Source organism: Furipterus horrens, unplaced genomic scaffold (genome assembly GCF_987537825.1).
Source record: "Furipterus horrens unplaced genomic scaffold, mFurHor1.1.pri manual_scaffold_17, whole genome shotgun sequence".
In the NCBI taxonomy this organism is placed as follows: domain Eukaryota; kingdom Metazoa; phylum Chordata; class Mammalia; order Chiroptera; family Furipteridae; genus Furipterus; species Furipterus horrens.
In genome coordinates, this window is record NW_028327187.1 from 92,719,226 (window position 1) to 92,733,350 (window position 14,125).

Here is a 14,125-nt window from a genome sequence, read left to right on the forward strand (position 1 = left end):
ATAAATTTTTTAAAGAGAGAGTAGATGCCCAGAAATAAGAAAATCTTCCAAGATAATGGAAAAATAGCTCTGACATATTTGGAAACTTGCAGCATTTGATTTTTGCTGACCATCAAGAATTCTAACTCTAAACAGAAATATTTCATGGGGTGGTGCCAAAAAAGGCTTGGCTAGTCATAAAACAAATGAAAAATATCAAAATTAATGAAAGTGGAGTGTAAATTTACTTGTAAAACAGTTTTCTTCCCAAATTTAGTTGCTATTCTCTGTTAACTGTGTGTGGGTCATTCAATAAGTCCCCAAAGGAAGCAAATCCAGTATAGTTGTGGCAGCCAGCCTCTCAGATGGTCCCCAATGATCCCAGCCTCCTGGTATTCACACCTTTGTGTAATCCCTTCCCCTTCTTTTTGGGCTAGATTTATTCACTAACTTCTAACAAATAGAATATTACAGAAGAAATGGCATGTCACTTCTGAGATTAGGTTATAAAAATGCTACTTCTGTCTTGAAAATTCTCTCTTACTCTCTTCTCTCTTGGATTTTTTATCTTGGAGCAAGCCAGATTTCAAGCACCCCTATGGATGCATAGGGAAGCCCTATTAGAGAGACCTAGATGGCAAGGAACCAATGCCTGTCAACAATCTCCTGAATGATCTCAGAAGTAGATTTCCCTTCCCCAAGTTGAGCTTTCACAGGAGATCACAGCCATAGCCAGTAGTTTAGCTGCAACTGTGTGGGAGACCTTGAGAGCCAGAGGCTCCCATCTAAGCCTCACCTGGATTTCTGATACACAAAAACTGTGATAATAATTTTTTTTTATTTTAAACTGCTAAGCGATGGGGGTAACTTGTTATAAATCAATAAATAACTAGTTCAGCTGCATTTGTAGAAGATATATTGGCCTTTTCCCAATCAACTGCACAAACCTGAATTATTCCAGTAGAAATATTAAGAGCTTGCTCAATCTGCTACATACATAGAAATTAATCAATAATGCTCAAAAAAATTTTTTTTCTTATGCTTCTTTACATGCCCCATGGTCTAAATAAAGTAGGTGCTCAATTAATCTTTGAATTAAACTATATTACGCCATGGGAACATCAAAGAATCAAAAGGATCCAGAAGAGATAAATAAACTCCTCCTGGCCCAGGTATCTCTCTGCAACAACAGCTCTGAGTAATAGGTCAAATTTTTTGTGTATGCATTACTCAGTATTGTTTGTCACAGAGAGCTACCAGGGATAGGAGGAATGATCTGTTCTTGGATCCTTTCTGTGTTTATTAGCCTATTTATACAACTTATATCAGAAGTTCTATTAGGAGACAGAGGTCACCACTTTTCCTTCTCCAGGAAACAAAAACCTGGAGATTCTGACTATAAGGTTAGCTGAGAATCCAGGTTGGATCATAGTACTAAAGATATGTTGACTTATTTATTTTGAGGACAGTGGGAGAAACTATGACATAACAATGAGATAAAAATAGTGATACATTAACTGGAAAACAAGGCATGAGGCAAAAATAGAATGCCACAAAATTCTAGATAAAACAACAAGTAGGACTTAAGAAACAACTAAAACAAACTAAGAAAATATATGTATATGAGACCAGCTTTTGGCACATAGTTTAAGGACATAGAGTTCATTCATCTATTATCCATTAAGTAATTTGAGAAACTAAAAAGTTCTTAGTTATGTGCCAAACACAGTAGGAATATAAAGGCAGTATTGACATTGTCCTTGCCCTCAAAAACACTACTGAAAGATCCTAAGAAACTGAGTTAAATTATTTATACATGAAATAGAGAACAAGAAAGCAACATATAATATTATAAAACTGGAAACATGGCAAACTGAAAAAAACGAAACCACACATTAGGCAGAACCTCAAATAATGGATAAAATATGTTTAAGAATTAAGTATACATCCAAAGACAAAAATATAAATCTTCAAGGACAGAAACAACAAAACTTAAAAGCCAGAGCAATAGGCTCATAAGTTGTGTTCCATCAATGACCAGGAGGTAGGGGGGTACAGTAGGATATTGAACCTAGTATGCTCCTCAATGCCTTGAGGGTTTTCCCCTAGAAGGGATAAAGAGACATATCCTTGGACACACACTGAGCCATAATCTATATCTCATGGCCCTGAAAAAATCCAGTGGAAGAGGAAATAGATAAAAACTACAGAAATAACAAGCCATGTACAGGTATGGAATAAAAAAATATATACTAACAACTTCTGGCCAAGATGGAGGCCTAGACAGACATGCTGCGTCTCCCTTCACAAATAGAAAGGAATATAACTACCTCAAAACTAGAGACAACCAGAAGTTGGGGGGAGAAGGCGCGGTGTGGTGGCAGTAGTAGTGGCAGGCCAGCGGAAAGTGTGGTCTCATGTTTTAAAAACTAGGGAGGGACACCTGGGGAGCACTCCCAGCACCAGACCAGACCGCACAGCTCATGGTTCCAGTGCCTAAGAAAATCAAGCCTCATTGCTTCTGACTGTGCAAATCAGTAGGGGTTGGGGTGGAAGAAGAATGGCCTGTCTCTCAGTAGAGTTCGCTTGTTTAAAGGGCCCCCACAGTCCTAGAACATCTGCAGACCCACCGACTCTGGGAACAATGGCCAGGGCAACACCTAGAGAAGCACCATTACCATATGGAAGTGGGAGAAGTGCCTGGAAAAGGAGTGAGAACTGAGCAAGCGGCATTGTTCTCTCTCAGACCCCTCCCCCACATACAGCACTACAATGTGGTGAAACGGGTCACCCTGTACTGATGAACACCTCAAGGCTCTGCCCCTTACAACGTAACAGGAGCAACAGCTCTACCGAAGACACAGAGGCAACCAAGCACAGGAGCCTGTCAACATGAGGAGACAGAGAAGTATGGCCCAAAAGAGGGAATGGATCAAGGTTCCAGTGGGAGAACTAAGCGACGAGGAGTTAGCCAATCTAATACATGAGGAGATAGCCAACTTAACAGACATTGAGTTCAAAACACTGGTGATAAAGATGCTCAGAGGCTTGACAGATATGCTTAAGTATGGCAAACACATAAGGGAAGAAGTGAAGGTTGTGCTAAGTGAAATGAAGGAAAATCCACACTCAACCAATGGTGAAGGGAAGAAAACTGGGCTTTAAATCAATCATTTGGAACATAAGGAAGAAAAAAGCAGTTAACCAGTACAGAATGAGGAAACAAAAACTGAAAGAAATGAGGAGAGGCGTAGGAACCTCTGGGAAAACTTTAAACATGCCAACATCTGAATCATAGGGGTGCCAAAAAGAGAAGAGGAAGAGCAAGAAATTGAAAGCTTCTATGAAAAATTAATAAAGAAAAACTTCCCAAATCTGGTGAAGGAAATACACATACAAGTCCAGGAAGCACAGAGAGTCCCAAACAAGCTAGACCCAAGGAGAACCACACCAAGACACATCATAATTAAAATGCCAAAGGTTCATGATAAAGAGAGAATCTTAAAAGTAGCAAGAGAAAAATAGAGAGTTATGTACAAAGAGGTGCCTATAAGACTGTCAGATGATTTCTCAAAAGAAACTCTGCATGCAAGAAGGGACTGGCAAGAAGTATTCAATGTGATGACAAGCAAGGATTCACAATTAAGATTAATCTATCCAGCAAAGTTATCATTTAGAATGGAAGGGCAGATAAAGTGCTTCCCAGACAAGGTAAAGGAGTACATCATCACAAAGCTATTATTATATGAAATGTCAAAGGGACTTACTTAATAAAAAGATCAAAATTATGAACATTAAAATGACAACAAAATCACAACTATCAACAACTGAATCTAAAAAATAAAAACAAAATCCAACTAAGCAAACCAGAATAGGAATAGAATCATAGATATGGGGATAATTTGGAGGGTTATCAGCTGGGATGGGGGAGGGGGAGAAATGGGGAAATGGTGCAGGGATTAAGAAGCATAATTGGTTCTTAATAAACAAAATACAAAATAGACAGGGGGAAGTTAAGAATAATATAGGAAAGGGTGAAGCCAAAGAACATATATGCACAACCCATGGACATGAACTAAGAGGGGTGAGATTGCTGGGGGGAAGGGGGGTACTGGGCAGAGGGGATCAAAGGGAAAAAAATTGGGACTACTGTAACAACATAATCAATAAAATACACTTAAAAAAAAAACCACATTGAGATACTGCTTTACACCCACCAGAATGACTACAACAAAAAAAGAGACAGTAAGTGTTGGGCGGTAGGGAGAAATTGGAACCCTCATGCACTCCTGGTGGCAAAATCAAATAATGCAGCCATTTTGAAATAGACTGGCAGTTCCTCAACAGAGTCACCATTTGACTCAGCACTTCCACGCCTAGGTGTACACAAAGAGACCTGAAAATATATGTCTAGGCAAAAACTTGTACATGTACATGGTTGTTCATAGCAGCATTATTTATAATACACAAAAGGAGGAAACAACCCAAATGTTCATCAGCTGATGAGTAGGTAAATAAACTGGTCTAGCCATACAATGCAATACTTATTCAGCCATGAAGAGGAATGACATTCTTTTTTACTTTTTTACTTTTAAAAATTGATTTTAGGGAGAGAGAGAAACATTGTTTTGTTGTTCTACTTATTTATGTTTCCATTGGTTAATTCTTGTATGCACCCTGATCGGGGATTGAACATACAACCATGGTGTATCAGAATGACTCTCTAACCACCTGAGCTACCCAGTTAGGCAGTTGTGAAGTTCTGACACAGGCTACAACATGGATAAACCTTGAAAACATTATGCTGAGTGAAGAAGCCAGACAGAAAAGGCCACATACTATATGGTTCCATTTATATAAAATGTCCTGAATAAGCAACTGAATAGAGATGGAAAGTAGGATACTGGTTGTCAGGGGCTGGGGGCACAGGGACTGGAGAATAACTGTTAATGGCTGCAGGTTTTCTTTGGGGGACAATGGAAATGTTCTAAAATTGATTGTGGTGATGGTTGTACAACATGGTGAATATACTGAAAATATTAAATTGTATATTTGAAAATGGTAAGTTGTGTGGTATATGAATTATATCTCAATAAAGCTCTTACTAAAAATAAATAAATAAATAAAATAAAATAAAAAATTTATACTACCTATTTTGTGTATGATTCTTCAAGCTGAGAAGCTGATATAAAATCTGGTTCTGGACCAGCAAAACTCCTAGGACACCTGGCTAAACAAATGCAAAAGCTCTCTGTAGGGACAATTCTATAAGCGAGGTTTCAATTCACTTTCTAAATGTAATATAGTATCTTGGATTGCATCCTGGAACAGAAAAAAGACATTGGAGGAAAAACTGCTGAAATCTGAACAAAGTCTGGTGTTTGGTTAATTGTTATGTACTTGTATTGGTTTCTTCATCTTGACAAATGTACAAGGGTAATTAATGTAAGATGCTAACATCAGGGGGGACTGGCAGGAAATCTCTGTATTATCTTTGTGCCTTTTCCATAAATCTATAATTATTCCAAAATAAAGCTTATTTTTTCAAAATCCTCACTGAAGGAAAATTTTCTTACAAATATTAAAAACACTAGAAAACAATCTGTCATAAGTGAGAGTGAGCAAACACAACATAGAAGAGGATTATCGCCCATGAACTTTAGATATTAGGACATTTGAAAGAAAGGATAAAAACAGTTCAGGATTTTTAGAGAGAGGATATGAAGTCAGTAAAAAGAAAAGGCCACTATAAAAAAGCTACAGGGTTTTTTAAAAATAACAAAAATAACTTGGATATTAAAACAAATTAGACAAATTGGGGAAGAGAACTGGAAGACAACTGAGGAGGTTATCACAATGGTCTACAAGAAATAAATATATGGGAACATCAAAGACTCTAAGAGACATAAAAGACAGAATTAGAAAGTGTCCATCATATATGTAAGAGGAGCATCAAAGGCAAAGAGAAAGTCTTAAAGGCAAGTAGGGACAAATGATAGGCTACCCAGAAATGAACAATTAGACTTATTATTAATAATAGTAAAAGAAATACCCTCAACTACAAAAATAGAATTTTATGCTCAGTTAAACTATCATTCAAGAGAAAGGATGACATGGATTTTCAAAGATTGAGATTATTTACCATGTATAGACCACTTAATGAAAACAAACAAAACATGTATTTCAATAAAAACAAATTTGAACCCAAAATGATTGAGATGCAAGTTGCAATGTTTAAGTCAAAACAAAACAACAACAACAAAGAATGGGTACGTACACACGTAAGCAAGTCTAATATAAACTCTAAAAACACTAACGGTGATGATTCATTTGGGGAGCCTGTAGAAATAAATGCCAAAAACGTGGAAGTTAAGTGAGAGATGACTGGAATTAAAACATTCCAAGGTCTTTGTTATTTTTGAGGAATGATGGACATTCTGATTAACTTTACATTTCAAGTATGCATGTTAAGAAATTAAGGTTAACATCTAAAAGAATAAACATACAATGTGTAACTTCCAAGAGAAGGCAAAGTAGAAGAAAAGCAGGGATTTAATAGTATACAGAAAAAAATAATGTGATAGAAATAAAATATATCAGTAATATCAATGTGTAACTGGATTGAATTTTTCAGTTATGACTTTCTCAGAGTAAGCTGAAAAAGAAAAAAATGCAGTTATATGTTGCTTAAGAGATACATCTAAAATATTACACAGAAAGTTTAAACACAGTGATATAGAACAATACCACTGGCAAATACAGGAGTGGGCAAAAGTAGGTAAATAATAATAAAAATAAATAATACAATAATTAGTAAACAATAATACAAGAACAAACTGTTTTTGTGTACACGCAACTGTAAACCTACTTTCTCCCACCCCTGTATTTATCCAAAGTATTTATAACAACTGTAATATCAGAGAAAATTAACTTTAAAAGAAATAAATATTAGTGATAAAGAGGGTAAGTCCATAATTATAAATAGAAATAATTTACCAATGAAAAATAATATTGACCTTGCATGTTCCTAAAAGTATAGCTTAAAATATATAAAACAAAATTTACAAAATTCACATTCATAGTGCAGGATTTTAATGCATCATTCTCAGAAACTGCTAGGTCAAGAAGACAAATTTCATGAGAGCAGACAATTTGAATAATATTCACAAAATTTACTATTTGGATATATTTGCAAGCTTAGTCTAACCCCACACCCTATAATTAAGGAAGATACATACTTTTTAAGCACATACAGAACAAACACTGTCCACATACTAGGGTACAAAGCAAGCCTCAGCAAATAAATATTTTTCTTACAAACCAAATTTTTCAAAACAAAAAGACAGCCTCAAATTCTATACAATTGCAAACTTTAAAAAACAATTTCAAATTTATCATTCAATGCATAAATCCTAATGAGTGTTGCAAAATGTTAGAACTGAAAAACAATAAAAATCATAAATCAAAACTGAAATTCAGCAAAAGCAGCACTTAAAAAAATTACAGCCTTTCATGAACATACTAGAAAAGATAGCTAAAAATACTAATGAGCTAAGAATGCAACCCAAAAAGTTAGAGAAAAATCCAAGGAAACCCAAAGAAAGAAGAATAAAGAAAGGAGCAGAAACTATAAAATAGAAAAAAAAAATTAATAAGAGGATCAAACAAAGAATGCTGTCTTTTTGAAAGATACAAAATAGACACATTTCTAGACTGACTGAGAAAAAGTTATTAATTTATAACAAATTTAGATGCCATTAGAATTTCAGAAACAAGACATTACTATAACAACTTTATAAATTTGACAGAAGAAATGGATAATATTCTAGAAAATAAAAGATCTAAAATATGGGGCATGGAGAATAATTGCTAGAACAGTTAAGACTGGAGCCATTGGGAAGAATATCACAGAAGAAATGATCTTTGAAGATGGGAGAGACATACCAAACAGGGAAAATGAGAGGAAAAGCATAGGGTAGAAACAAACATGCATTAAGAAGAGCCTGGTAATCTCAAGGTAATTGGATAGAAGTGAGGCATAAGGTGAAAACAAAAAGCTAGACTAAGATTCTAGTACAGATGTGCCTTAAACTGCCTGCATATTAGAATAAATTGGGAAACTTAAAAAAGAAATGTCAATGGCCAGGCCAAACCCCAAGAAACCAATCTCTTGGTTGGTCTGTGATTATAATCTCAAATATCTTTCAATTTAAGTTTTGTCCAGAGGCTTTTAACACTGACAATTAAATATATGCAAACAATAAAAATAAAATAGTATAAAGAGTATGAATAAAACAGTATAAACAATAAGAATAAATTAGTAAAATAATGCATAGTTTGCAAAAGGGTGAACCATGGGTGGGGCTATTTAGGATTTTACAGAAAAGCCTCACTTCAATATATAATAAAATAGAAATTGAAAAATAGACTTTGAAAAGTTGTGAGCGACATACGTTTCCTTAAAAGAGACCTCTTAAATGCTCTGAAAATACAGTAAAACCTCAGTTCTTGAACGTCTTGGTTCTTAAACAATTCGGTTCTTGACCAAGTTGTTTACAGAATAAATGTCTCAGCTGTCTAACGAAACTTCAGGTCTCAATTCACTACCTGACAACCCTTTCATTCTGATTGATATCTGTGTGATCAGTCATGTTTCTCTCAGGTGACAAAGGAGATTTGGTCTTTAACAATTTTCCAGAATGAATTAAGTTTGAGAACTGAGATTTCACTGTTGATCTTTTGAAGAGGGTCTATCTGGAGGTGTGGGACAGTGCCCTTTGTAGGCCTTTTAGGGTCTACCCCATGCAAAGTTAAGGTTAATAAATGTATATAATTAGAATAGAATCTCCATACTAATTACAGGTTGTTCTACAGAGAAGAGGGAGCTTTTTAGATCCACTTATTTGGCAAACAGATCAGAATATGTTTTTACTAGTTTCTTTAAAGGATGATTCATTACGAAGAAAAAATAAATCACAGATAATATATATTGTACCTATTGCTAAAATGCTCTTTCAATCAAGTATAAAAATTTCAAACTTTAGTACAAATCGGGGTATTGGGAACACTAAATGGTGTTGTGTGATATCATCTCTTCCTCAGATTGAGTACATTCAATCCAGAGAAGAAAGAATACATGTTCATTAGAAATGATAAAAGAAGGAATAAATGCTCGTTTCCTTTTCTAAAACAAGAAAGACATCCAGAATTTTTAAAACTCTGCTGAAATTTTTCTGCCTCTAACCTGAAAATGAAAGTTCTATTTTTGCAGCCAACCATATATCCTGTTCATAATAAATGATGTAAGTTTCTGCGATTTCCATTAAGAAAAATCTAACCCTTCAGCTTTTATGCTGGCTGATGCTATTTTGGTGGGGTGGAGTCAGGTGGGAGCATGTATGGAAGGGTGTGTCAGCGTGTAGGGTGTTCTACCTCCAATCCTTTGTGGGACAAGATGGAGTAGAAATATGTGTTTAAAACTTCTGCAATAACCAAAGAACAAAACCACCACACAGCAATTTGTAATGACTCTATTTATTAATACATGTATCACAAATGTTCACAATATCAATGCATTCTTGTTGGCATGCTAGAGGCATTTTTTTTAGATCTTTTAAAAATATTCTGTTATTTTTATCCCCTTCACACTCATTTTTTTGATTTGTTGACATCCTCAATGTCTGTAATGTCAATGCAAAGAAAAACATATAGAAAGAAGTAAAATAACACAATAGCGATTAATTGGAGAAAAAACAGAAGTAATATCATTTCCTTCATGGGAAGCAACAGTACAGCTTTGTAATACAGGTTTCAAGTGAGAAGCATAGGTGCACTAAACTGTCTATACATACCCAGGCATTTAACAATGAGCAAGAAGGCCACCTAAATCTCTACAGTGTCCTTTATGCATACCACATGCTTTTTCCTCCTCGTGAACAATTACTGATGTATCTCTTTACATGTCCTAAGCAGACTGGAGAAGGTAGGAAAGAGCCTTAGTAAAGGGAAAACCAAACCAAAGGAGATTAAGCCAAAATAACAGATAGCTATTTATCTACATTGAGAGGTGTGGTATTTATCAATCATGATGAAGGGTTAACAGGAGGAGCCTCCTAAACTACATGCAGGGCCCAGGGGGCCAGTGATGTTTGATAACCAGTCAACTACAATGAGCTGCGGTTGGACCAAGTACAGATGGAGGAGCCCCTGGTGGGGTCCACTTGGACTAGATGCAGGGAAACTGGCTATACTCTGGCACAACAGGGCTTCACCAAATGGAACACTACACATGATTTAGGCTGAAAGGCAGGGTAGAGACTGTGTGGGAGTGTCAGTTTCACATGGGGTTGGGGGTTAGTGGGAGCAGGGCAGGTATAATAAGTACTGTGCTCTAACATTCTTTGGAAGTCTTTCAAGGATTGCTGCAGTTCCTTTTTAAATCAGGTTTCTTATTCCGTCGTTCTTGAAAGACTAAGAGAGAGATTAAAACATGTGAGTGACTCACCATTAATAAGGATTTAAAATAAGGTAACAAGCTGAAAAGAGCATTTATACATTTTCCAGAACAGCAATGATCACATCTCCTCCCTAGCACCACAGACATGTGGTTTTGGCACATGGACCAGTGCCACCAAGATCAGGTAAAGTGGCTGGGCAGTACCCTTGCCATTTGAATGGTTGTATGTGCCCCAAAGGGAGAAACTGAAAATTAAACACTCCCCACCACCACTCACCTTCTCCTTACACCATCTCATACTGATTGGCCGTGATGAACCGGGACAGACAGCAGGCCAGCAGCATGCCAATAAGCTGTTGTCAGAAAGAAAAGTTACAATGGGAATCTCAAGTCACTGAACTACACCCGCTTTGAACAACCCCCAAATATAAGTTTTAACAACTGGAGCCTTTTGTGCATGAATGGGGAAAGGACACTAGAGAAAAAGATCAAATCTGATTTCAGTTGTGGGATTTAAGACTTAGGGAATCTAACTGTCAGTAAAGGACATCTGGAGGTTCTCGAACTGGCCATAAGGTTCTAGCTCACCCCGGCCACTTAAAAACAACTTCTGACACATGAGTAGTACTAAAATGTGTTCATATGTTATGAGAGTAATGGAAGTAGCACAGAATTAGTGAGATATATTTTTAATGCCTAAATAAGTACATTCATTGGAAGATATCTCAACATAGCATAATACCCCAGCCATACCCAGCTGACCAATAATAATTCTTTCCTCAAGACTGTGAGATACTAATTTTGACCAGGTGAGTTTGCCAGTAAAGAAGTAATAAAGTTATGGCTTGTGAGATGTCAAGGGTTGGGGGGGGTGAAGGGGAAAAGGCAGCTTTAATTTCTCTTTGTCTCTCAACCGTATAGATATCTTATGCCTAAATGAGCGCATCTACATCCAAGGTTCACTCCCTAGTTTTTCAGGGGCCCCAGAACAACCAATAAGAGCATATTACCACCTCCTCAGAAGACCTCAATCATCTACCTGTGTTTGTGCTTTGACTTAAGCCATAGCATAGGTGAATTTGATAAAAGCTGTTGTGACACTATCAAAATATCCTTAAACACATCTGTTTGGCTTACTGGAAGCCAAAATTCTCTTTCCTGACTCTTGGGATCAGCACATTTTGGATAGGAGCACAAATGTACACTTGAGTCTGGAGGCTGCAGCTTCTCTTAGCCAAATGGAATCCCCCTCCTTAAGCAATTGGCCATGTTTTATCAGATCAAAGTTGGGAATGGTCTTTAAAGAGAATCTGGAACAGTGTGACTCCAAGTTTGGCCCAAAGACCAGCAGTATCAGCATCACCTGGGACCATATTAGACATGCTAATTCTCAGGCCCCATTCCAGATGTGCTGAATCAGGCACTCTGTGTGGGTAGGACCAACCAACTGGTGTTTTAACAAGCATTGCAGGTAAGAGAACCACTCATTCAGTCCATCTGGTCACCCTTATATTACAAGTGAAACACCTGCAGCTAAACTGGGTCCCACTCTTGGTCAGGGCAACACCTGAACTCTTCTCCTGGCTCTGCATCCACTCATGCATGCTCCAATTTACCTGCCTACCTTTATTGCTGAAATCCCCGATTCTTACCTTTCTTCTTAAAATTAAAATTATGCTGCGAAATACTCAAATTACACCCTCTATCAGGTAAGGAAAAATCACTACCTTATTGGACTTACCAACATCATTTTATGCCACAACATACATATTATCATGCACATACCATCAAATAGCCAAATGTCTGTAACCTCTAGAATATTGTGCCAAATGAAAACCTAAAATTCCCTTCATTAATTCAAGGAGTTTGGACCTTATAGCTTTTCATTAGAACTGCCATTTCCAGGACTAACATATACCAGAACACACTTGATACTCTCAAAAATCAGATCCCAGCCAACAAATCAGTATTAGAGATATATAGCACATCTAGGTATATCAAGTTATTTAATCCTTACTGCATCTCTGTGCAATATTACCATCACAATTTTCCAGATAAGAAAATGGGTTTGGGGGAAAGTTAAAGGATCTCCCCCACGCTACACAGGTAACCCACACAGAGTTGAAGATTCCACCCTCTTCCCCTGGCCAAGAATATCCCTTTTCCCCACCCGCACTCCTGGGCCTAGACCCTTTTCCATTCCAAAATAACTCCTCTCTCTCATACCACCAGGGGTTCCTTTCTGCCTTACATTGCAAACTTCTGGAAAAGGATTTTCAATGGGCAACTCTATTTGATTCAAAGTTCCTAGACTCTCTATTCTTTATAAAGCTTACCACTTTCATTTTTTTTTATTGACCTCATGTGTGTTTTAAGCAACATAAAATAGTCACCATCCCACTTCACAGTTTGCAATGCTCCTGGCCTCCATGGCAATTCATGAGTCACCCCGCCATAAAATTCTTTAGAACGCTTAAATATTTCTTGTATCTAAAATCTCTGCTTTATATATAATCTCTGAAATACATTATGTCCCTCCATCTTTTTCCCCCCCCCAAACAGGAACACCATCACTGTTAAGCACTAGACATAATAACTCTCTCATAGAAACAACTTTTAAAAATATAAGTAAAAATAAAAGCTATTTGCTTTTAAACTTAATATATTTTGTATTTTGGGGGAAAGAGCATTACTTCTACTGCTTGTCCACGGAAGAAGGTAAATTTTTAAAAGATATTTTTTAATATCTACTATGAAAATAGTTTTCCTAAAAAATGCCCTGAACTGAGGCACATACACATACAAGCTATGTGAAAACTAAAATTCCCTCCATGAATTCAAGGAGTTTGGACCTTTTAGCTTCTCATTAGAACTGCCATTTCCAGGACCAACATACATTGTACTTTACATACATTGACTTTCATTTTAGTTACTTCTAGTGGAAGAAAAACTAGGATTTGGAATATGTAGGTGTTCTGAATTATTCACAGGGTCACTGATTTCAAGTCTGCTATATTTTTTTTCATCATGTTTGAGAGAAAACTTTGATTTCTCATTTCTGTAAGTACCAAGTTAAGGGATAGAGGGGCGGGAGGAATACCTTATACTTAATACCAATTATTACCAGATTATTTCAGGGTACATAATGAAAAGCCTGTTTGGCCTAAAGCCATGTCCTCTTCCTCAGTCTGAGGCAGTACAAAACGCTTGCTTGCCACCAGACCCAAGTAACATGTAGACAGACAGATCTATCCTTATAAAAATGAAAACTTCATTTAGGTTAAATATATGTAAAAAACACCTCAAAGAGAGCAGAGGTAAGCTCTGTGGGATTCCAGGCTGCCTTTCAGAAGCACAATCCTGTTAAGTATTAAGGCTGCAGTGTGTGGGCATTTGGACAAACTTCTGCTTTAAACCCTGAATGGAGACAGGAAAAGGAGAGCTTGTCTCTTGTGCTGAAAACCCCTCAGGGAAGAGACCTAGGAGCTACCATGCACCCTTCCAGAGACTGGTGAAATGCCTAATCCTATACAGCCTAGGCAGTTTTAGACCAGATTCTTTATCTTTGATTGACTAAGACTCTAATTAGGGTCCACCTGATTTTCTGAAATAACATTTTGTTTTTTACCACTATCTGTTTTGCCCATACATATTCTACTTTCTTTTGAGTCATGGAAACCTCTGGGAGGT

The 14,125-nt window shown here is 36.8% G+C and overlaps 1 protein-coding gene across 1 annotated transcript in view; it reads right to left on the reverse strand.

The window, feature by feature from the left end:
* Nucleotides 1-9,497: 9,497 nt before the first annotated feature.
* TSPAN7 (tetraspanin 7) overlaps nucleotides 9,498-14,125 on the reverse strand; it is a 38,510-nt gene continuing 33,882 nt past the window's right edge. The window contains exons 8-9 of the mRNA XM_090264113.1: nucleotides 10,713-10,788; nucleotides 9,498-10,449 (exon numbers count right to left, since the gene is read on the reverse strand). Coding sequence (XP_090120239.1) covers nucleotides 10,720-10,788 — 69 coding nt within the window. The 3' untranslated portion in view covers nucleotides 9,498-10,449; nucleotides 10,713-10,719. The remainder of the gene's footprint in view (nucleotides 10,450-10,712; nucleotides 10,789-14,125) is intronic.